General features: G+C 54.0%; 1 protein-coding gene across 7 annotated transcripts; it reads right to left on the bottom strand.

Moving 5' to 3' along the window:
* LOC119520597 (complement C3-like) lies at positions 1 to 24446 on the bottom strand. Of its 7 annotated transcripts, none has more exons than XM_037818543.1 (41): positions 24319 to 24446; positions 23983 to 24190; positions 23333 to 23507; positions 23048 to 23118; positions 22820 to 22908; positions 22614 to 22696; positions 22339 to 22426; positions 21630 to 21732; positions 21409 to 21529; positions 21054 to 21169; positions 20296 to 20436; positions 19999 to 20208; positions 19151 to 19360; positions 18741 to 18902; positions 18342 to 18471; positions 16939 to 17016; positions 15818 to 16015; positions 15500 to 15611; positions 15156 to 15241; positions 14928 to 15067; positions 14324 to 14530; positions 13586 to 13637; positions 13378 to 13464; positions 12996 to 13199; positions 11806 to 11881; positions 11422 to 11590; positions 8958 to 9053; positions 8670 to 8823; positions 7743 to 7915; positions 7389 to 7547; positions 5741 to 5800; positions 4709 to 4796; positions 3747 to 3792; positions 2786 to 2873; positions 2424 to 2510; positions 2044 to 2149; positions 1353 to 1442; positions 1005 to 1091; positions 823 to 912; positions 592 to 727; positions 1 to 216 (listed from the first exon to the last, which is right to left on the bottom strand). In XM_037818543.1, exons 1-41 carry the CDS (start codon positions 24387 to 24389, stop codon positions 84 to 86), a joined length of 4980 nt encoding a protein of 1659 aa, XP_037674471.1. In that variant the 5' UTR covers positions 24390 to 24446; the 3' UTR covers positions 1 to 83. The 7 variants fall into 7 exon arrangements, 6 of the variants coding, with proteins under 6 accessions (XP_037674471.1, XP_037674473.1, XP_037674474.1 ...); XM_037818545.1 differs by having other exon boundaries at positions 24088 to 24190; XM_037818546.1 differs by lacking the exon at positions 19999 to 20208.

Genomic DNA, 24446 nt, shown 5'->3' with positions numbered 1-24446 from the left:
TGATATTCATATTCTTTACTTAGGGTTGAGCCCAGAGGCCTGGGCCTGCTGGGAGCCACGAGGGTAGCAGAGTCCTCGGGGTCTCAGGTCCTGCAGCCTTGGGCATGCAAATGTTCTGAAAATTCCTCCAGCTGGCCAAACAATTCCTTCTTGCTTTCATCCCCATCTGCTGGCCAGTGCATGAGGAATGTCTCTTTGCCCAGGATGTAGGTGTAACTGTGGATGAGAGACGTGGGGAGGAGTGAGAAGGGCCTGGTGCTCCCAAGGGCTTAGAGACCCACCCTGCCTTGTTCCCTTGGCCCTGCTTGGCCACTTCCCAGAGCCTCAGTCTATAATGGTGTCCATTCCACGGCACCCTCTTGGTCCGCTCCAGTCTACTTCAAACAACTCCTTCCAGGGATCAGACAAAAAAAGATCCTTCTTCTCACTCTTTACTGCCCTCTTTTGGAAAACCGAGGTAGTGAATACCCACATCTACCACATCGTGCAAACAGCACCTCCATTCCGGGCAGCTCCAGCAGGACTTGTGAAGCCAAGGGCTGGGCTGGGTGGGGAAGGGAGCCCCCCATCCCCACTCCCCACCCCACGCACTCAGATCTGACTCTCCACAGATCTCCCCTCTGGCCCATGATGAGATAAGTCTCCTGCTCTTGCAGCCCCAGGGAGTCGTGGCAGGTGGCATGGGAGATGAATTTCTTCACCGTGAGGGGGGTGGCGGGGTCTGTGCCTGGAGGAGAACCAGCATCTGAGCCCCCACAGGCCTGGATCTCCCCCACTTTGGTTCCCCCTCCTCCACCCCCTGCTTGGCCACCTAGGACCTACCACTCTTGATGACGGCTTGGAGCTGCATGTTGTAGTAGATGTAGGGGTTGGAGGTGGAGGTCTGCACGCTCTCCAGTCTGACCTTGTACACTGAGGAGGGGGATAGGGCAAGGAGGGGCTCTGTGGGGGCGTCCGGCCTGCAGGTGGGCCTCCCCTGCCCCCTGCGCTCCCCACCCACTCACCAAAGTCCACGCCCGCCTCACAGGCCGCCATCTGGAGCTCCTCCTGCCTCAGCCGGTCGCTGTCCTTCCTCGGGGAGGGGCACTGTTCTGGGGGGGGGGGCAGGGGGGCCGCTGCACCAGGGGGAGGGGGCTGCCTCCGCATGCTTGGCTCTCTTTTTGTCCTTTTCCTTCTCTGTTTCTCCCATTTTAGTCTCTTTGTGCGTCTGCGACACTGTCCCACTCTTTGGCGTTCCTTAAGTGTGCGTCAGTCTGTCTGCCTCTGTCTTTCTGTCTGGCTGACCTCTCCAACACCTCAACTCGTGAGCCCCTAGCCTGGCAACCCCAGCACGGGTGGCCGTCGAGCCTCACCCTCGGCACAGGTGCAGATGTCTTTGTGGCAAATCTTCCGCAGGGAGGTCTCCTTCGTGGGCAGGTTGTAGAAGGCGCTGCACCTCCGGGCTGCGGCGGGGTATGGTCTGGGTGGGCCTGAGCTCGCGGTCCTGGGGCCAGGGTGTCCGCCTGGCCCCGCCCCCAGAAGTCTCCGCCCTATTCAGGCCCCCGCCCATAGCCCGCCCCCTTCCAGGAAGGCCCCGCCCTGACTCTCCTGGCTCCTCCCTCTCTTGGCCTGGCCCCGCCCCCTAGGCCCCGCCTCGACCGGTCCTGCCCCTGTAGAGGCCTCGCCCCTGCTGGCTCCACTCCGTCCCCTAGCAGGCCAAGCCTAGCCCTCTCGGCCCCTCCCCCTTCCCAGAGGCCCCGCCCATCGCGTCATCGGAAGGTCCCACCCCGGGAGGCAGTGCCCAGGCCCCTCTCGGCTCCTCCCCCTTCCCGTAGGCCCCGCCCACTGGGTCATCGGAAGGCGGGAGGCCAAGCCCAGGCCCCTCTCGGCTCCTCCCCCTTCCCGTAGGCCCCGCCCACCGGGTCATCGGAAAGCCCCACCCCGTGGAGACCGTGCCCAGGCCCCTCTCCGCCGCCTGCGCCGCCAGGTTCCCCTTTGCTGGCTCTGGCCCTTGGCAGGTCTCGGACCCTTGCGGGACGCCCCCCAGCCCTGGCCCCTGCTCACAAGGGTCGTAGTAGTCATAGATGGTGACCAGGGCAGCCTGCAGGAACTCTGCCTCCAGCATCCTGTGAACCCGGAAGCCCAGCACCGTGTCTACCTCGTGGGAGAGCTGGGGGTGGGGGGATAGTCTGGTCTGAGCTGACCAGGACCACTGACCTCGTGGCACTGACCCCAGGGCCTTGACCATTAGCGCTGGCGTTGTCCCCTGGGCCAAGTGGGCTCACGGCAGGCCCTGGGAGAACAGACCCGGGGGGAGCTGCCCACAGAGGGCACGGCTCTCTGGGGATGGACCCCGGGAGACGTGGCCCAAGGGGCTGACCGTGGGTTCCGTGCCCACCGGCTTGGTCCACGGGCCTGGGTGGAGGTCACCAGACCTTCCTCACCTTGTCCAGGTAGAGGACGACGGAGCTGTCGCTGGAGTTTGTCTTCGTCTCGTACTGGAAGACGTACATCTCCTCCTCGCTGGTGAGCTGGGGCAGAAAGCCCGGATTAGGGGTCAGCAGAGACCCTCCGAGGCCCCCAGCCCTGGGAGCTCCAGTCAGCATAAAGTAACACCCTGGGAGAGCCCCCTTCCCTTGCCCAGTCAGTTCCAGTGTTGGGGAAACTGAGGCATAAGATAAACCGGGCATGGCCATGGGGCAAGGACCATGTGAGGTTAACGCCAGGATAGATGCTGCCTGGCACCCAGGCAGGGAGTGGCCGGGGTGCCCTGGGCTCACCAGCAGGCAGGTGGGGCCAGCGTTACCTGTTTGAGGTCCTCCAGGTTGGGGTAGAAGCCAGTGAGAAGGGAAATCTCCAGAATAGTCATCGTGGCCTCTCGATCACCTTGGAACCTGGCAATTCCACAGCCCCAGGCTTTCTTCCCACTCTCCCCCCACATGTCACGCCGTGCTCCCCAGTCTGCTCCAAGCTCCCGTCGTGTCTTGCTTGGACTGGTTCAGGAGCCTCCTCTGGGCTCTCCCCATCTCCACTCCACCCCCAACAGCAGGGAGCTTTCGCAAACAGAAATTGGAAATTCCTTCTGCCTTATCTCCTCCCACCCCAGCCTCCACGTGATTGCTCCTAATCATCAGTCTATTTTCCTGCCACGGGACATTTGCACATTCTCCTCCCACAGCCTGGAAGAGTCTCCTCTCCCTCTTTTTGCCCTGAAATGCCTCCAGATTTTTGCAATCTTAGCTGGCACCTTGCTCCTTCTGGGAAGCCCTCAGTGGCCCGTATACCAGGTCAGTCTCCCCCCCTTTGCCACTTTCATCACAGTTATCATTTTGCGTTTATTCTGGGCAATTCTTTGGTTATTGTCTGTCTCCCCTGCTAGGCTGCAAGGTGGCTGCCCTGTCCATAGCTGTGTCCCCAGCTCCTAGAGCCTGGCACACAGTGGGTGCTCAATACATGTTTGTATCTGGGGCAGACCTGGGCAGGGGCGTTTTGGAGTGGAGCCTTGGGGTGTCTGGAGAAAATCAGGACTGGGGAGAGCCGTGGGGCCTGGAGCCAGCTCTGGGTATGTGGAGCAGGTTGGCTGTGGTGGCACCAGGCATCCCAGGGTATGCAGAGGCAGCAGGATGTGTGGCCCAGGTGAGGGGGCAGGCAGAAAGGGCCAGGCTTGGCTGCTTCCCACCCCCCATTCAGTACACAGGGATTGCTGCTAAGGAGTTGGGGATAACAGGGGCCTCATCCCACCCAGGCCAAGATCATGACACCCAAACCTTGTTTCCATTCGCAGCTGGAAGGTGTCCTCCCCCTTTGTGTTCCCTGCAGAGAAAAGGCAGAAATTTAGAGGTTGGGTTGCACAGTCTCTTAAACACACAGCCCCTGGAGCCAGCTTCCTTGGGTTCAAATTCTGAGCTCTGCTGTGTGACTTTGGGCAAATGGCTTAACCTCTCTGTGCTTCTGTTTATTCATCTGTAATGCAGAGATCACAATAGTCCCAACCCAACAGGGTTGTAAGAATTAAATGAGTTAATATAAATAAAGCAATTAGATCTGTGCCTGGTCACTGCTATATAAGTGCTAGTTGTTGTTATTCTTAAGAAACAGGGTCAAACCCAAAGCCTTGGTCACTTTTCATTCCTAAAAGTCCCGGTGAGGCCTTCCCCCTAATTCCCACAGGGAACTTCTAATGGCAGGTTCCTTCCCAGACTGGAAACTCTAGAATCCCACTGTTTCTGACCATCTCCGCAGCCCCCACCCATCTTGATAACTCCCTTGTGGACTAGTTGTTCATCAAACACAGTGTGCTGTTTCTTCCTCGGAGCCGTTGCACCTGCTGTTCCACCTGCCCGGAACGTCCTTCCCTCAGACCCATCCTGGCTCCTCCCTCACCTCCTTCCCATCTCAGCTCTACTGTCACCTCTTCAAGAGAGCTTCCCCTGATTCCCTCAAGTCTGAATCACATCTTCCTACTTTATTTTGTGTGGCATGTATCACCACCTGCTATTACACTAGATATTTATTGGGTGTAACATAGTGTTATTTATGTATTGTTCATTTCTATATTTTTCTAGTTCAGGCCTGTGTTCTCAATACCAAGAGATGGAGCTGGCAGGCAGTGAATGCTCAATAAATATTTGCCGAATGACTGAACGAAGTCACGAAATGTGCTTAGTGAAAGGCAGTTAAAATAAAACAAGGAAAAAGAAGGGTTGGGCGTCCCCAGAACCAGGCTCGCCTTCAGACACACGGTGGAAGGTCACGTTCAGGTGGAAGTCGCAGGAGCTCTCCCAGGACTCGGTGTTTCTGTGATACATGGTCAGGATCTGCTCAGGCAGGGAAGGGGGATGTTGGAGCCCGTCCCCATGCACCCCCTCCTTGCTCCTTGTTCTGGTCCTTGGCTGTCCAAGTCTCCACCCATGTGGGGATTTCACAGCAAAGTCTGCTCCCCTCAACACTTGGGTGCAGAGGCCAGGAAACCCTCTCGAGCCTAGACCAGCTCTGTCTAATCAAACTTTCTGTGATGGTGGATGTGGTCTATGTCTGCACTATCCAATATGGAAGCCACTAGCCATACGTGCCTCTTGAGCACTTGAAACCTGGCTGGTGTGACTGAGGAACTGAATTTTTAATGTTCTTTAATTAATTTATTTAATTGAAATTTGAATTTAACTGGGGCTCAAACAGGGGTGTGACTTGCTCACAGCCCCTCAACAAAGGCAGGGTTTCAACGGTGACTCTGTCACCCAAGTTTTGGCGTCAATTGCAACAGGCTACCTGGAATTTTGTGAACACATGGGCTGTCCTCTTGGGCCATAGGACCTGGGGCTGGAAGATAAAATGGGGCCACTGGCTCAGATTTTGAGGGGGTGGGTAGAGTTATCCTCTGAGCTTTGGAAGGCTTCTTGGAGGGAGAATCTACTCCTGGCAGGCAGTAAGGAAGGAGGAGCCCCTCAAAGACTCAGTAAGAGGGAGACACAGGGATCCAGGGACCTGTGGCCTCTACCTTCCCTGTCTCTGTGATTCAGGTGAAAACCTTTCTGAGCCTCCAGTTTCCCAATTGTTGAATAGGGACATGCCCATCCCAGCTTCCCAGGCACTCTTGAAGTACCCTTTGCTTGGTTCCTAGCAAATAGAAGCACTGTAAATGGTAGCTAAAAGTGTTGCTGATTTTGATCTTGTCCAAGAACCTAGGACTTGCCCCTTCTCCCACCAACTAGGGGGCCCTGGGATCCAGCTAAGGATCCCAAGGGTGGGACATTAGACCTACTGAGATGGTGCCTCTCCCAGTGCCACTGGCTTTGATCTCCAGGTCGTCCATGGCAGGGAACTGAAATGAAGGGGGAGGAGGATTTGAGGGCAGAGGGAGACAGGAAAGAATGGCTCAAATGTGGTGGGGGTGAGTAGGAGAGAATGCCCGGGCACTGAGGCCTCAGTTCGTGGTTATTTCCCTAACTTGGGACTTCTCCCTATGCAGAAGACATTTCTTTTCCTTTTTATGGAGCATTCACAATGTCTACATTGTCACTGATCAACTAAAGCCATCGACCCAGGCTGTGTCTCATTGTACCAAGATCTCTTGAATCTATCCACTTTCTAGCACCTCTAAAATTCCTTTTGCCTGGACATCATCCTCCCAGTCTCTGATATACTCTTATTTCCTTAATTTCATTCTTCTTGCGTCAGCCAGAGGGAAAGAAATCACATCCAATCATACCCCTGCTTAAACCCTACTGCCCATAGGATGAGTTCCTGAATCCCAGCCCCTGTGCTCTGAGCTCTGACAGCTCCCTCAGCCTCTGGTCAGGCCACTTTGTCCTGGACACACTCCCTCCCCTACAGCCATTTCTGTACCTGCCTTGGGGTCTCCACTGTAAGTTGCTCCCTCTGCTGGGAACACTTCCCCCCACGCTTGTCACCTTCATCTGGAATCTGCTTAATTATACAAATCCTAACAGGCCTATTCCTGGTAATATGTATACATCCAACACACTAACTCTTGGTAACTCCTGTTCACCCAAGCACCTCCACCGCACCTATGTGTGATCTTGGACAAGTTATTTTACTTCTCAGTCCCTCCATTTTCTCACTTATAGAAAGAGGTCAATAACAGTACCAACTTCATAGCATCCTTTTATGGAATAGATGGTTTAATATATGTAAGAATGGTGCCTGGTGCCTAGTTAACAAACTCTAGCTAGTGCCATATTATATGTATCATAATTTTATTGCTATTATGGATATTAATATGGTGTAAGTGAGAAAGGTCCATCTTCTCAGGACCCTTCATGGCTTCCACCTTACTTAGGGTAAAAGCTAAAGTTTTCACCATGGCCCACAAGGCCCTATGCTATTTGCCCATTTATGCCCTCATCTCCTCCCACTCTCCTTTCACTCCTTTCTGTCTAGCCACACCAACCTCTTTGCTATTCGTGAAACACTTCTCTGCCTCAGGACCTTTGAACTTGCTGCTTCTGCTGTCTAGAACAGTGTCTGGCATATAGTAAGTGCTCAATAAAGATGTATTGAATGATTTAAGCTTAAATGTCACCCTTTCCATGGAGATTCCCCTCCCCCCAGGTTACTTTCCTCTTTACAACCCATTTTTATTTCTCTGTGTCCAGAACACTTAAAATGTTAGATATTAATGTTTATGATTCTTTCTAGATTGGAAGTCCTATAATGGCAGGGACTACGGGTCTTTTGTAATGCATCCCTAGTGCCCAGGAGAGTGCTTGGCACACTGGAGGCACTCAGGAAATATTTGTGGAATAAATGAATCAATACATCGGCAGTACAGCCAAATTTCCAATGGTTATGAGAGAGTCGTGGGGAGGGAAACGGCAGGGACAGAACTCCTGGCCTCGTCCCCACCGCCATGTCTTTGTGGACTTCCCATCTGCCCCTTAGCGCTGTACCTTTGCTGATTGCTGCTGGTATGCATTGGTCTGATCAATCTGCCACTCCACGTTCAAGGATCTCTTGGGGACGCTGATCTGGACGTGGAGATCCTGGACTCCCTTGAAGGGGACAGCCTCGCGGTAGCGGGTGAGGGCCTCGAGGGCCACCACGGTGGTCTGGGTGTTGGGAAAGGGGTCATAGGGTTGGCACCAGAAACAGTGCACCAGGAGGCAGCTGGCGGGGACGTCAGCACCACGGAGAGCTCCTCCTGGGCGGGCCAGCCGCGTCAGCACCTCGGCCAGCTCCACTCTCTCCTCCCCCATTCTCCAGGAGAGCGCAACCCACCACCCCCCATCCGAGCCACGCGTCACCTGGGTGGACTTGAAGCCCCCTCCCAGCTCCCGCTTCTCCAGCAGCCACTTGGCGATGCCGTGCGTCTCGTTGAGCCGACCCAGCTCCAGCTTCTGCAGCAGCGCATAGGCTGTAGCCTCAGTGGTGAACAGGGAGTACCGGCCCAGCTCCTTCACCGGCCAGTGGGTTTTGTCTAGGGGAGGGATCCTCCGTCTTGCACCCAGAGTTGGGTCCACCCACCTCAACTTGCCTGCTCCTTCTGTCTTCTAGCCCAATTTTTCCTCATCTGTCATTTTATTGAACTTTCAATGAAATCCTGTTCTGCAGACCTTGCAATGTCAGAACAAGCCTAGGAAGCAGGGAGCCTAACTGTTAGGAGATGGGGAAGCTGAGGTTCAAAGAACCCCCTGCAGGTCCCACCAGTCCCATCGCAAATGGGATTTCCTAGCTTCACTCCTCTTGACTTGGGGAATGGAGAAGACAAGGTAGGACCCCTTTCCACTACCCATGTTTTATGACCTTTCTTCCACCCTTGGCCATGCCCAGCGCTTTCCCAACTTCAAGGCCCTTGAACGTGCTGTTGCATTGTCTCAGAACATCCTTGGCCTTTCACATCCATACTCCCCTCCTCTCATTGTCTCCACCACCTACCTAGTTTGTCATCATCTCAGCACATATCTTAATTTGTAATTATATATTAACCTGTCTTCTGCCTGCCTCCCCTGGGGATGGTGTAAGCCTTGAGGGCAGGGCCCATATCTGTCTTGATCTTCTTGGTCTCTCAGGGTTTGAGCTCAAGGCTTGGTGCACAGTGGGTGCTCAATAAGCACTAAGTGATGAGCCACATGTTGCTTGGATTTGAGATGATGCAAGCCCCACTCAGACACCACCCCCACCTCTGGGACTGCGGAGAACACACTGTTGGTTAAGAAGTGCTCCACACTCACCATGGCTGGCGAAGGCGTCCAGGCGGTCATTGGCTCTGGGGCTCCTGGTGCGGGCCAGTGCATAGGAAACTATAGCTACAGCAAAAGTTGTCTGAATTTTGGAGAGCTGCCTCTCCAGGTAGTCACGGGCTTGCTTGATGCTGGCATGCAAGTTCTAGGGGGTCAGAAAGGGGAATCAGAGCAGAGGAAAGGGGTCTGGGAGGTAGAAGAGAGTCATCCACTCACAGGGACATGAGGGCCCAGGAGTTAGGACATGCTGAACATCCTGCCCTCCTCTTGGAGTCCTACCGGTATCTCCCGGATGCATAACTCCTTCCCTTCATTCAGGGCAATCAGGACAAGAGCCGTGAGGGATATGGGTGCTTCAGAGCCTCGGTAGCCACCCTGTGGTTGCAGAGACAGATCTGTTCCCCTCAGCATCTTGGGAACATTTCCCCCAGACTCTCCTACCTGATCTTGGAAAGCTCCTGGGTGCTCAGCTCTGGACTGGGTGATGCTGGAGGTGGGATGGGCAGAAAGAAACTGTCTGTAAGGGGATCTGCCCTACTAAACAAAGCTAACAGTATGGAGGGTGCTTTGCTAAGCTTTCAACACTGTCTCAGAGCATCCTTGCAAAGCTTGGCTTGATAGATGAAGAGACTGAGGGTCCGAGAGGGAAGTTTCCCCATTGCAATTCATTAGCTCACTCAGAGTTCAAACTTCTGTTTAGTTTCCCCATTTCCATCCCCCCTCTCCCCCTAGTCTGTTTCCCACACAGTGGCCGGAGGGACCCAGAGAATACCTAAATCAGGTCATCTCCAGCCTCTTCACAGCCCTCCCAGGGCTCCTACCTCACTTGGAGAAAAAGTCAAAGTCCTCCCCAGGGCCCACAAGGTGCTGGATGATCTGCCCTTTCACCTCCCTGTCCTCACCTCCTCCCACTCTCCCCTCACTACTCTCTGTTCCTGCCATGCTGGCCCCCTTGCTGTTCCTCAAACATGCCAGGAACACTCTAGCCTCAGGGCATTTGCACAAGCTATTCCCTCTGCTTGGAATGCCCTTCCCTAGATACCCACATGACTCACTCCCTCACCTCCTCAGATCTTTGTACAAACGTCTTCTTACAGAGCTTCCAAAATCATATCCCATCACCTTGATGTCCCTTTCCCTGTGTCCCCCATATCACTTTAGTATAGCACATCATGACGTCTATATTATGCTTTTGCTTGTCTCTCCTCACTCCCCCCCCCCCCATTAGAATATCTGCTCCACAAGGGCAGGGATTTTTTATTTGTTTTCTGCAGGGTCCCCAGTGCAGTTGGTGTATAATAAATGTTTGTGGGTGGAAAGAAGCACAGAGCTGTGAGCCTGCTAAGCGTGTGCTCATGACACCCACTCTGTCCCATCTTCCTCGGGGTCTCACCCTCCGAATTCCCAAAGCCCTCCCTCTCTCTGGGGGTCCAATCTTTCTTTGCTGATTCATTCGTTCATCTAGTGTCTTGTTCGGCAAATATTTGCCAACTGCAACAACACACCAGACCTGCTTCCTGCCCTGGAGTCCTTCACAGTGTAGGAAGCGTGAACCCTGAACAGATTATTTCAGATCCTCCCCAAGGCCCCCAAGGCCCCTCAGCCTTCAGGAGCTTGCATCAGTCCATCTTGCCTCCCTCTCTGGTCTTGGGACAGACCACCTGTTTTGTGCTCTGGCCACATTGGTCTCTTTCTCCCTTCCTCAAACATGCTGGGGTCTCAGGGCCCCTGGAGCTGTTGTTCCCTCTGCCTGGAGCTGTCTTTCCCTTGCTCCCCCCACCAGCTACTATCCCTTTTTCAAGTTTCTGCTTTGCTGCCACTTGCTTCTGGAGGCTTCTCCTGACATCCCAGGGCCAGGCATGGCTTTCCAACCCCCTCCCACCCTAAACATTCTCTTCTGGCCTCTCTTGGAACTTGGCACAATTGGGATTTGAGCAATTACTGGTTGCAATTATTTGGTGAACCCATATTTCCTCTCCACGAGCTTGTGAGCTCCACAAGGGCAGAGGCTGTAAAAGTCTTACGGATTGTTGCATCTTCCCTCTGCCCAGCACAAGGTCTGGTATGCAGCAGTTGTTGGAGAAATGTTTGTGGAATGAATGAATGAATGAATGAATGCATAACGTGATAGATGCATTGACACAGACAGACACAGGGTCGTTTTTCAGGGGAGACTTCCTGAAGGAAGGTGGTATCTGAGCTACATCTTAAGAAAAAGCATTATTTGGCCAGATGGGGGGTGAAAAGGGGAAGGGGTGAGAGCATCCCGGGCAGAGGGTAGCATAAGCATAAATTGAGATTCAGGGACCCCTGGTAGGGAGTTATGAGAGCTGAAGCTTTGGCTGAGCAGGATACAGAAGAGAGAGGCTAGAGTTGGAGAGGGGATTCTGGTAGGTGAGTGAGAGCCATGGAAAGTGTTTGAGGAGGAGTGACACCAGCCTGGCTGTTTTTAAAGCTGTTTCTGAATGTGGAGGAGCACTTGGTACCAATGGGTGGGTTGTCTGGGAGATGGGGAGGACTCGGGCACTTGCTCTATTTGGGGGTGAGGGAGAGATGGGGTCCCAGATGAGCCCAGACTCCCCCATTATGTAATGGAGCACGGGGTGGTCCAGAGCCAAGACTACAATCCTGTTCTCATTTTACCTGTGAGGTTGGGGGGTCTGACATCCCTGTCCCCCTCCAGGGGTGCACACAGCCCTGGGTTTCCCTCCCATGCCCCAGGCCCAGGGCCCACAGTGGACACCTGCATGGACTTCATGATCACGGGGCCTTTTTCCAAGAAGTGACCATCCTCCACCTGCCGCTTGGTGACGATCCAGTTGGCAGTGGCACAGAGAGAGGGCAGGTCCAGCTTGCTGGTGGTCATCGTGGGGTAGGCCAGCATGAAGATTCGGAACACGTAGCTCGAGAGCCTGTCGGGAGGAAGGCGACAACTGGGAATGGCAGCCCAGGGGGGCATCTACACAACAGTGATGTCGACACCAAGGGCCACGTCCTTCCGCCATTGCCTGGTTCGGCCAGTGTGGAACACCACCGGCCCGTGAGCTCAACCCGGGGCCACCTGTCCCGAGATCCCAGTGTGGGGCACCCTCAGGCATCCGGGGTGGGGGTACAGCGGCACCGTCACCAGGTGCTTCCTGGATTTCCCTGGTGGATGTGGTAGGTGTTGTCTGCACTCCTGTGAGTCAGCATCCGAGCGTATCCTGGGGAAACAGGTGAAGGAGAGTCACTGTTGGGGTGTGATGTGTGGAGGAGGGAAAACAATCTGGGTGCTAACCTGGGGTGTCCCATCTAGGTAAAACCTGCAGGGGATTCATTGTGCAGGTATGTTATGGAGGGGGGACTGCAGGGAGCAGGCATAAATTAGGGGTGACGGTCTAAGTGTGATCTGTGGGGGAGCCAGCAGGTGGCTGGACCGGGGGTGTCGCTGTCTTGGAGTAACTTGGGAAACCGGCACATGGGGGGACTCGGGGGCGAGTTATTCTCTGGGAGGGATGTGGAAGGTATGGTTTGGTGTCCGAGGGCCTCTCCTTTGGGGTGGTTTCTTAGATGACACTTGGGGGTCAGTGTGTCTGGGCATGGCCTGTGGGAGGTTATGCTGGGTGTATTTGGGGGGCACCTCTTGGTTGACAGCTGCTGCTTGGGTATAACCTGAAGTTTCCCTGGGGGGCTGTTTTCTGGATGGGGGGTGACTTTGGGGGTGACAGTGTCCATGTACCACCTGGTTCTCTGCTGCTTGGGAGAACCGGGCTGGGGTGTTGGTGTCTGAGCATAACCTGGGGAGGGGTCAGTGTTCACAGTCAGGGAAGCTACCACCTGGGAGTATTCTGGGGGTTTGCTGCTTGGGTGCTCCCTGGGGTTCCTAGGGGGGGTTATACTACTGGGTGCAGCCCTGGGGGTGTTTGCTGATGGGGTTCAAACTGCGATCGTGCCAGGGTATGACATCCTGCTGATTGCTGCTTGGTGTGCAAGCCTATTGTCCTACTGGATAGCCTGGAGAGGGGTCAGGGTTCAGGAGTAACTGGGGGTCACTTTTAGGGTTCACCTGGGGGTTTGTTATCAGTCTGGGTATAAGGAGTAGGGTGCAGGACTAATCTGGAGGGGAGTTACTGGGGATCCCCTGGGAGTAGGTGTCAGATTGCAATCTGGGAGAGGAGACAGAGTTGGGGTGTCAGCCAGGGTTGTTATTGTCTGGGGGCCTCCTCCACTCCTGGGTGTAGCCCAACCACCCTCTTGGAGGTCCCAGAGTCCCCAGATGCCCTTATAGAGGTCCCCAAGGGGGGACCGAAAGCCACCCCTGACACCCCATGCTCTCACCGTTGACAATGTTTTCCATCACCTGGTCCCTGAGTTCCACTCCAACCTTGCCCCACTGGCCCGTGGCATCCAAATACTGGGTCAGGATGATCAAGGGTGCCAGGGAGCTCAGCATCTGCTCAGAGCAGCCTATCGGGACCTTCAGCAGCTGGTGCGTTTCTGTTGGGGTCAGACTGCCCAGGATTGTCTCGCCAAGGATGTCACCTGTCAGGTGGGCGGGCAGGGTCACGCCAGGAATGGCTGAAGGCCCTGTGGCTCGCCGACACCCCTCCCTACCCCCGCGGCCACCCCCAGCCCTGTGCCCGGGCAGGTCTTAGGGCAGCCAGCATCACCCACTCCCCACCTCCCCATCTCCCACAAGAGCCACCTCTGTCCTATGCACCTTGGACACTGACAAACACTTCCGCCTGCGTGTCGGGCACCTGATTCAGAATGTCCTGCCTTGGCACAAACATTGTCTGTGTCTGACCTGACAAGGTGCAACTTTTTGTGAGGGACAACAGGCTCTGGTCAGCCCCCCTCCCCATCCCCCCATCCTTCCGCCTAGCACGGCTTCTGGAACCCACCGCTCCCCTTCCAGCTCCACAAACCTTGGGGGTTCAGGAAGAAGCTGTGGGACATTTGCTCCATCTGACCCCCAGCCTGTGAAGTGAGACAGGCAGACAATTTATTAACAGTAACAGGCAACCATAGAGCAAGGACCATGGCAGTGACAGGAGGCGGTGACATCATTTAGTAATTAAGAGAGCACAGACTCTAGAGCCCAACTGCCCGGGTTTGAATCCCAGGTCTTCCACTTCCCAGCTGTGTGACCTTGGGCAAATTACTTAACCTCTCTGTGCCTCCATTTTTTCATCTGCAAAATGGGGCTCATAATAGTCCCTACCTCTTCAGGTATTTCTGAGGGCTCAATGAGGCTGATATTCTTAGAGCCGTGCTCGATATACTATAAATATGGAACATATGTTTGTTAAGCAAATCAAATATGATTGCTGGGTCAGACACTGGTCGTAGGTGATTTTCGTAGCCCTCTGGTTATTCATGGATGTGACTGTGACCCCCAGTCTGCAAATGAGGAAATGGGGGGCTCAGAGAGGTTAAGTAAGTCACCCAAGGTCACACAGCAGAGAAAGATTTGGAACTGTGCCTGAATTCCAAGCCCTGAGGTGGGAATTTTGTGACCCTCCAAGCCAGTCCACTGACTGCACTTTCAAATCCGTTCTCTTGGCACCTCATCCCCACCTGGTCCACTTGTCCCTTCCATGCCCACGCAGCCTGGCACCCAGGGGAAGTCTCTGTCTGCACCGAAGTATTGGGGCGTCCATTACCCGGACCATGAGCGTCTTCTTTACGTGGTCCTGGATCCCAAAGCCCAAGACCTTGACCTCCACGTCCACTCTGCCTGTCTCGACAGGGAGAACCACGAAGGGCACCATCTTGGAGGAGGTTGGGGGCACAGTCACCCTCTGGCGAGATGGGGCTCCCGGCTTGGACGCACTGCACAGCGGCTCCTTGTGGGGGAACTCCACATGGACCTGGGACGGGATGGACAGTTTGGAGGTTCCAGTGCACGAGGTGGCACAACCACGCCCCACCCCCACCTTGCCCCGAGAAACCTGCAGTGAGAACAGAGCATCATGATTGACAGTCAGGTATCAGTGCACCTGGCTTCAAACTGCTCTCTGCCACTTATGTGCTGTGCAACCTCAAGCAAATCCTTTGACCTCTCTGTGCCTTGGTTTCTCCATCTCTAAACCAAGGACAATAAAAAATACCCTTCTCATGGGGTTATCGTGAGGTTTAAATAAGAAAATACCTTAGAAGCTTTTCAGAAGGACCACTGCTTCACCAATCCACTAGAATCATCCATAAGCTCCATCCCTTTTATAAAATGCATGGAGCTATGGCTCAGGGGAGGGCACGGGGTCTCACCATGACCTGGCGATCCCAGAAATTGTACAGCACAGCTTGAATCTGGACCTGCTCATTCTTGACCATGGAGGAGGGCAACTTAAGGTCCACAAAAAACAATTTGCTAACCGTCAGCTCAAAGGAGTCTGAGACGCAGACACCTGGAGCCAGGAGAGCACGTTGGGGTTAGGTAGAGAACAACTGCCCGGGACTAGGGGGGGCTGGGCAGGGCCAGGCTTGTGGGGTCACCTTGTCCTGCCTTGAGACTGACGGCCACAAACTGCCACGTGGTGATGGAATCCGGCAAGTTGACACTGATGATGTCACGGGAGATGCTGCGGGAGGAGGGTGGAGCTATAACCTAGTTCATGCTTGTGGTCACTATTGGGGAGGGTCACCATCCACCCCTTTGACCCCATGAGAGACATCATTGCTAAAGGAGCATCCTTTGGGGGGCCCACTGGAATCTTTATCTCCATCCAAGGGGGTCTCTATCTTGGGACTAGCCTAAAGGGTCATTGTCAACACCGAGATCACTATTCATAGAAGGACCAGAGTGCAACCAGATGCTGGCACAGAAGCCATAGTCCTACCCTGATTCACTTTTTGGCAGAACAAACTTCCTCCAGAGCCAACTCTCGGGGAACAAGGTCCGGATGGGCAGTTCATCCATGAAGAGATCATCAAAGTCCTCATCTGTATCCGCTGCAAAGAGGGTGGTAGAGATCTAACCACCCCCTGCCCTGCTCCCCTGCCTGCTGTCCTCTTCATCTATCTGAGGGCCTTCCAGGGGTTCTCCCACACCATCTTCCTCCCCCCTGTCTCCTATCACCCCTTAAATGGTGTCCCGTGGAACTTCATATCTCATCAGTGGGGTCCCTCCAACCTTGTGTCTTCCAGCCCCTCCTCACTTGTCCCCAGAAGAAGCTGCTCCTCCCGAGCCTCCCGAGTCAAAGACTCAGACAGATGGCAGCAGCTCATGAAAGCGGCCATACAGGCTGGACCATGGCGGACGTACTGGATCCTCTCCTTGCAGGACAATCCCACTGGGCTCTCCCGGAGCCCAGCCTTGCAGCATCTTCGTTCCAGCTCCGTCTGGAACTTGCTCACTGTGGGACACAGTTAGAGGGAGAGAGGAGGGGCTGGGCAGGACTTGAGTAAGCAGGGACCCACTCACCCTGATACCATCCCCACCTTCCCTGTGTTTAGCCATGACCCAGTCCCAGATGCTGCGCAAACTGCCTTGCGTGTATCTTCTCCTTGAAGCCTCACATGGAACCCAAGTGGTGAGTGCCAATGAGGAAACTGAGCTACAGAGACATGCATTCACTTGCCCAAGGTCACACAGCTCACAAGTGGCAGAGCTGGCATTGGAATCCAGGCTTCTAACACCACCCAGGGCTGCCTCCCATCTGCCTCTGACCCCAGGCTCAGAGCTTCGTCTTCCAGTCGACACCATGGATTTGGGGATCTCAGGTACGTTAGACATTGTCCTTTGGCACCGCAGCACCCAAGCCATCTATTATCTACATTACCTCCTGTGTCACAGGGGATAGACATCTAAAAACTTCATTTCCAAGACTCATTTGATGCTAGGATTCTGGATGGGATTTGGGTTCTGCCACTGAGACACTCTCATGTAAGATTTGGGAGGGGGAAGAGAAGTAGAAACCATTTTCCCTGCAATGGTGGTAGCTGGTAGATGGACTCCAGTTCTTGTGTTTTTGCAGTGGGCACAATTGCATGTCCTGCTGTCTATGCACCAGCCTCAGGAGAGACCCTGGTGGCAGTTTCCTGAAATTTGCTGGATTGCGAGAACTGCAGCAGGGTCATTTTGAGTGCCCACAAGCATCCTCCCAACTTCCACTTCTATAAGCCCTTCTAATGAAATTTGTAAGTATCAAACTCCCTCTATTAAATCCACCACACCCTGGCTTGAAGTGCCTAGAGTGGTTTCAGTTTCCTGTTCTAAGCTGTGCTAGGTAGAGTAGATTGGGGAGACAGGAGGGGAAAGTCCATTTTCAACTCTGACCTGCATCCCTCTTTTTCTCCAGCCTCTTTAGGGAGCGGCGGTGGCGGCTGGGTGGAGGGCTCTGGGGGCAGTGCCAGTCTGGATGTCAGAGGGGAGAATAAGAGGACAATTGTCAGGATCATTATCAACATCCCGGATGATGTCTCTTGAGTGCTTAGCGTACAGCCAATGCTTTATATGCATCACCTCTATTCATCTCACAGCCTCCTTGTATTTGCGGTTTGCAACTTAAAATCTGTGTGTTCTTGGGCAAATCATCTTACCTCTCTGGGCCTCAATTTCCCCATCTGTGTGTGGTGGTTTGGAACTGTATGTACCCCAGAAAAACGTATTCTTAAACCTAATCCATTCTGTGGGTGTGAACCCTTTGTAAGTAGGATCTTGTGGTGAGGCTACTTCAGTTAAAGTATGACCCACCTCCTTCAGGATGAGTCCTTAATCTTCTTACTGGATTCCGTTATGAGTGGAATGAATACAGAGAGAAAAAGAGAGCCATGGAAGCAAGATGCTGAAAGCAACAAAACCCAGAAGAGAAGGTCTCTTGCCTTGCCATGTGGCAGGGGAGCCAAGGATGGCCAGGAACTGGTCTCCAAGAAGAAAACATCACCTTGATGATGCCCTGATTTGGACATTCTCATGGCCTCAAACTGTAAGCTCATAAATTCCCATTAAAAGCCAACCCATTTCATAACATCTGTTTTTAGCAGCCCAGGAAATTAAAACACCATGCAACATGGATGCAACCATAGCTCTATTAATGAGGTTACACATATAAAAGTACTGAGCCCAGAGTCCAGCATGTAGTAATAGAAACTGTTACTAATATCATTATTTATAGCTGAAAGAAGACACCCCTAATTGTTCCCAATGTTCAGTTTCCTCCCTATTCTGTGGCAACGAAACCTCCATCTTTTATACGTCACCTAGAATAAAGACTACATTTCCCAGTCTCCTTTGTACCTTCATGCTGTCATGTGACTGAGTTCTGGCAAATGAGATGTGAGAGAAGTGCCCTCCCCATCCCTCTTTCCTCCATCTTGCTGCCTGGCATGAGGTCATGGAAGGGTGCCATCTTGGAAAATGGCAGATCAACAAACTAGAAGGAGCTTAGGTCATTACTAAGTGATAAATAATCTTCTGCCTTGTTTAAGCCACTGTTAATTTGTATCTCTTTTACACATGCCAAGTCTACAGCTTGACTAACACACTGGGAGTTTGTTCTATTATTATCCCCATTTTATGGATAAAGAAATGGAGACTCAGAGAAGGAAGGTGACTATCCATAAGTGGCAGGGTCTGGATTTATACTGTGTCTGTTTGACATCAAAGCCCATGTTCTTAACTGTTAGGCAGCACCAAACCCCATCCCTGCCCTCCTCCTGCCCCCACGCCCCTGCCTGTACCTGAGCTTGCCAGGGTGCCCATCCCTGTGCTCATTTTCAGGTCCAATCCAGCATTCGTGAACACGGCAAGACTGTTTTTCCCACTGCCCGCTGTGCAGCCAATGTCCTGCTCCTCCACCACATCCCAGACCTGGAGGTCAAGAGAGGAACCTGAAGTCAAGTGCAGCTGTATGGCCACTCCAGGGAGGGAGTAACAGTGCACTGGAATTGCTGGCTCAAATAATTATTCTCGCATCGCCTCCTGAGATTTGAGCTCTTACCACCCTCCAGTCTCTAAGCTCTGCACCATCTCCTTCCATCCCCACAACCCTTGATGTTGTCCATTTTACAGCCAAGAAAACCAAGACTCCAGCTGAACTCCCCAGGCAACCTCTTGCTCCAAAGTCCATATGCTCTCACCTTCTTCTGCGTGAACTTGTGTTTGCTGTTCAAGACAAAGACAGCCTTGTCAATGGCTACCAACCCCACTGTGGCTTCTGCATCTCCGGTCACCTGCAGTTCCACCTTGGTGTTGGGCTCAAAAGTCTGGACGGGTCTTTTATTCTTCAAGTCAACCCTCAGCTGAGCCAGTAAAAAGAGAGCTGTCAGGGAGAGGGCCCCATGGGTGCCAAGGGTCTGCCCCAACTCCACACTCAGGTTTATGTCCCCTACTGCTCTGGTGGAGCATTTGGGAGCTCCACCAGGCCAATCCCAACTCCATGCATTTACTTGATTCTTCTCTGCTCCCCAGAGAGGGAGCCCCTGGACTTGTACAGACCACCTCTAGAGATTTATGATGCTGATGTACAACTTCAATGGACTTGGCTCACCGTTCCCATGCATCTATCATTCACGTCAATCCATATGGAATCAGCCACCAGCTCGGGGTCCTGACCTGCTTCCTTTGGCAGTAAATAAAAGGCCAGGATGCGGAAGGAGGGTAGCATCTCTGGGGTTACGCCAATAATGGCTGATGTGTAGACACTCCCCAGCTTCTTCGGTTGATGTTTGGCATACACGATCCGGCCCTTACTCAGCACCTTGGGGACAAGGGAACCCAAGGGTGAGAAGGGCCAAACCCTTTCTGAGGTTTTCCAGACTCCCAAAGGAGGCTGTGGTAGTTTGAAGCTGTATGTACCCCAGAAAAGTATGTTCTTAAATTTAATCCATTCCTTGTAGGTGTGGACCCATTGTAAGTAGGATCTTGTGATGAGGTTACTTCGGTTATGGTGTGTCACACCTCAATCAGGATGGGTCTTAATCCTATTACCGGAGTCCTTTATAAGCCAGAAGCTGAACATCAAAGAAACATGGAAGGGAAGGGACAGACCAGGAGATGCCACCGTGGGCCTTGCCATGTGACAAATTAAGTACCAAGGGTCACCAGTAGCCAAGCTCCAGAATGCCACAGTCTTCAGGAGAATCACCTTGATGATGACTTGATTTGGACCTTTTCCCTAACCTCAGAACCATGAGCAAATAAATTCCCGTTGTTTAACTGGACTCATTTCATGGTATTGGCTTGAGTAGTTGGAAACTGAAAGAGACTCACAGCCCGTTTGCTTCAGTGCCTTGTTCTGAGCCCACCTAAGTCCCTTCATGGTCCTTCCAACCCAACTAACCAGAATTGTTCCAAGGAAATAATTCCTTGCCCCAGACCCTAATCTGAGCCCCTCACCAGGATGGTGAAGTAGGTGAACTGTTTCTGGGTTGAGGGGTTCTGATGTCTGGTGTTGAGGCTCAGTCGGATGTTGTCACCCACTTCTGTACCCAAAGTGATGACCTCAATGTGCAGGTAGTTCCCTGACCCTTTCTCTGTTGAGTAAGCCTGAGCTGTCATCTGGGCTGAAGCCTGCTCCTCTGGCTGGAGAGGCTCATCCGTTTTCACCTGGGGAGAGTGATGGGCAAGAAAACCCCCTACTTCTCCAGCTCACATGGCCCCAACGCCACCACCCCTGCCCTGTCAGGCTGTTACCAGGATGGAAAGCTGGTCCAGATCTGCCTCTGTGTTGATGGTCAGAGGGGCAGTCCCATTGGCTGAGGTGTGCACTTTGTGGTCTTTGCAGCGGACAAGGATTCCAGAGGCTGGGGACCCATCAGGATTGGAGACAAAGACCTGGGATGGAAAATGGGGTGAGTTTGAAGGACAGTTCTGAGGGTGGCCTGATGTGAGAGGTGGGCACTGGGAATGCCATCTGAATAGGATTGCCTTGTCCAGCTGGGTGACATGTGCACTGAGCAACATCAGGGACACTATTCATATTACAGCCCCATGAGTGGCACCCCTCAGGGTTTTGCAGTGCACAACCATACGTGGTGGCCCTGAGGGGACAACTGGGGATGAAGAGGGTAGGTGGAGACTTGGAGGTCCTGGGGAAAGCTAGGAATAGGGCTGGCACCAGGGGATGGCTCCAGCTATCAGACTTCTCAAAGTCACGCCAAATTAAGGAACTTAAAAGCAGCATACTAGCTGTGCAAGCATGGTCTCAAGATAAACCCCCAAGGTTTACAAAATCCAGCCTGATTATAATCCCTGAGGCCATCAGAGAGCTATCGGTGTGCTTTAGGGCAATCTGCGTTAAGACTTGGGTGGGTTTCCTTGGGATTGGTCTAGGATGCATGAAGGACTCAACTCTCAGATGGTTAAGTGGTGGGGGACAGGTGAGTCCAGCACGGATTTTGTTCCCTGGGAAAGCACCCTGAGTCCCTGGGTGGATTGAACCCAGTCCTGACCCTGAACTGGAAGGGCATCCCCGGCTTGAAATACTGGGGTGTCTTGATGAACTTGATGTTGTACGGGCTCCGGACAATCTTCACCCCCGAGGCATCTGCCTGGACCACCTCACCCCCTGTAGAGACAGGGGGCTGGTCACGGGGTCTGCAGAGGAGGCTCAGTTTCCCAGAGGAGGGACGGGGCTGCTGTCAGGGCTCAAAACACAATCTCAGCTCCACCCAGCCCTTCTGGTGTTTGCCCATTTCTCTAAAAAGGAAACTGAGGCCGGGAAGTGGTCTGGGGTCACATGGGTGCGGTGTCTGGGCTGGGAAAGAACACAGGTGTCCTGACCTCACCCAGGGGTGAGGGCAGCACCTGAGGAAAACACGGTGACATTGACAAAAATTGAGGCCCCGATGAATTCCTCTTCAGGGCCCTGGAACGCGGACATCAGAAACTCTTTCCGAAGGGAGATGTGGCCCAGACCCTCGGAGACCTGCATGCAGGGCAGAAGAGAGGAAGGGGAGATGGTTTCTTGCTTGGAAGGCAGAGGGTTTGGTGGAGGAGAGGTGGGACTGCGGTCAGGGCTCAGTTACCTCCACCTTCTGCAGGGAGCTTTGGAGGGAGATCTGGTGGGAATCCATTTTCACCCCAAAAATGGCCAGAGCGTGTCCTTCTACCGGCTTGTTGAATATATACCTGAGGGACGGAGGGCCATTTGGTTGACTCTGAGGCACCTGTACAGCCTTGTGTGGCTGCAGAGATGGCCCGTGTAACCTCGTGAGGCTGCAGCTGTGGCCATGCAGCTTTGGGGAGCGCAGCGGGGGCCCCTGAAAACTTAGAAGTTTTCCTTGCTGACCTCTGCCATCCTGAGTGTTGGCAAATGTGTCTCCTCATGCCTGGTTGGGTAGCAGATGTGGCCTGTGCAAACTTACAAGGTGGCAGACGTGGCCATTATGGACACCCATATTGACCTGAGAGCCTCATACGACAGCCCAGGTGGTATTTGCAACATCATAGATCTTCAGAGATGAGCTGGACGACCTCATGACGCGACAAAGGTGACCTGTGCAAGCTTAGGGACCGTCAGGGCTGGTCAGAACAATTCCCTGAGGTAGCAGGTGTGGCTTGTTCAACCCTGCCTGGTAGACAAGGTGACCTGTACTGTGTCATCAACCCAAAGAGAGGTCTAGACATATAGGTGGCCTAGAATGTTCCGAGGGTGGCAAAGACCCCCTTCTCTCTGCCCGTTCAGTTTCTTGGCATCCCTGGTCCTCTGGTAGGGCTGGAGGTAAGGCGACTCACTGGGCCTGGATGCTCACGCCCAGGGCCTCGTCTTTGAGATAGAAGAAAGTCTTGTTTGGGATCAGCTGGACCTCGAAAGATGGCAGCACTGGGTGGGGTAAAGGAATAGGCACCCTCAGCTCTTTACCTCCACCCCTGGCCCCCCATCCCATCCCTGATGATCCCCAGCTCAGGTTCTGACACACAGTAGGTGTCCCATACCCCCTGTCACCCTCCTAAGCCCTCCTTCCCCTTCCTGGCTCTGTTCCTGGCGTGTCCCAGCTTGCCCTCCTCACCGTACTCCTTCACGTCGAAGGCGGCCTTGAACTTCTGCTGGGCTGCACTCTGATAACTGGCTTCGATGGCCCAGGTCCCAAAACTGAGGCACAGCAGGTCGGGAGAGACGGAGCCTGAGAAGGGAAGCCCTCCCATCCCATCCCTGGGGCTCCCAGCTCAGCCCCCGGGAACCCGCAGTGGGTGGGAGAGGCAGAGAACAGGACACCTGATGAGCTCCGGGAGGCGGAAGGATCTGGAGTGGAAGCCATCTCTGGCTATCAGACTCTGGCTGATGACAGTGACACCCTCTGGGTTCTGCAGGGACAGGGGTTGGGGCTGGTGACATCCCTCGGGGAGGGCCCTCGTGCTCCCTGCACCCCCAGGCCTTCAGCATGTGTCTCAGGACTTAATCCCAGTGTCCAGGACCCAGCCCCACCCTATCATGAGAAGTCACCTTGATGTCCAGTGTGAATGTCCTGTTGATGGGGTCCATTGCGTGGTTTACAGTGAACACTCGGTACTGAACTGGAGAAAGAGGGAAGACGCTCTGAGCATTGGAGACAGGGAAGGAGGAAGAGCATTTGGGGAGGGGGTGGGAGATGCAAGGTCCTTTGTTAGTGGGGGAAATCTTGGGCAGAAGGAGACCTTGGGAGGTAGAGAAGACTTTAGGGCATTGGAGTATGTTTGGCACTGGGGGGAGACTGCAGGGTGGGTGGGTGGGGGTGCCTGGGGGCTGTACCCAAGTGCTCGGGGTTGTAGATAGTCTTGTCTGTCTGGATGAAGATGTAGCCAGCATGGGGCACCACCAGCACCAGTTTCTCCACGAACGAGGAGGATGAGGTGGGTGTCCAGGTTGCACGGATGGAAACATATTGCTGTCCCGGTTTTGGGGGGTATACCACGCTTTCGGGAATCTGTAAAGAGATGCCCACACTGCTCAGACCCTGCTGGGGTCTCCTTCCCCGGGGGCAGAGCCCTAGGCCAGATCTTGGGAGAAGCAACTGAGTGGGGGCCCTCTGGTTCTGCCTTCGGCTGCAAGGTTGCCATGTCCAGCTCTGCAGGTTGCTCACTGCACAAGGGCACTCAGTCAAGGGAGGGATGAAATCCAGCCCAAGCCTCCTATTCCTGCCCACCAGCAGAGGGTGCCTCTAGCAACTCATGTGTAGGGGACTTTTTATTTGGGCTAAAGGTGGCCATTCCCGGAGCCCAGTCTTAGGGGGCTTTTGATTTCTGGATGGAGAAGACATGAAAGGAGCAGTAAGTACATGCAGGCCCTGTGTCTCCAGTCCAGTGTGCTTCTTGGGAAGTCCAGCCGAGTCTGCCCCTCACCACCCTCACCGCTGACCCACAACCTCCCTCTGTGGCTGCCCATCCTGGCCTGTCACCCACCGTCACAGGTGCCTGATCCATAAAGTTGTTTTCACTCGAGAGCGTGAGCTGGAGCCCCGTCATCAACAGCTTCCTCATGGGGAAGTCCCACACCGTGATACTGACCTTGAGGACACTGGGGAGGGGCTGATCGGGGACCCCATGGGCCTGGACAAGGATGTTCTCGGGGCTGCCGACCCTCAGGACTCGGGGGGTCACCAGGAGGTACCTGCCAGGAGACGAACACAGGGGTGCATGGACTCACGTGGGGGGGGCCACGGCACAGTCACGGGGGGTCACAGGCAGGGAGCCACCCGCATGCCAAGTACACAGGAAACTTCGGTTCCCCACACTCACAGGGGCTCGGCATGGGCGAGGGGGGTCCCCAAGAGGAGCAGAATCAGCCCCAGAGGCCAGGGCACGTCCATGGTGGATTGAGGTGATGTGGGGCTGCCACCCACAGACAACTGTCCTTTGTCTTTCCC

The sequence above is a fragment of the Choloepus didactylus genome, chromosome 25 (genome assembly GCF_015220235.1).
Source record: "Choloepus didactylus isolate mChoDid1 chromosome 25, mChoDid1.pri, whole genome shotgun sequence".
In the NCBI taxonomy this organism is placed as follows: Eukaryota; Metazoa; Chordata; class Mammalia; order Pilosa; family Megalonychidae; genus Choloepus; species Choloepus didactylus.
Note: the sequence above shows the minus strand (reverse complement) of the source record. Positions and strands in the feature narration are given on the sequence as shown.

Coding starts and splice junctions, on each gene's coding strand:
- LOC119520597 (XM_037818543.1), bottom strand. CDS start 24,389: ATGGACGTGCCCTGGCCTCTGGGGCTGATTCTGCTCCTCTTGGGGACC. Junction 15,612..15,817: donor GCAGCTTCTTCTGGGGACAA/GTGAGGAGGGGC, acceptor CCCTCTTTGCAG/CGGATACAGATGAGGACTTT. Junction 7,916..8,669: donor GGACGCCTTCGCCAGCCATG/GTGAGTGTGGAG, acceptor TCCCTCCCCTAG/ACAAAACCCACTGGCCGGTG.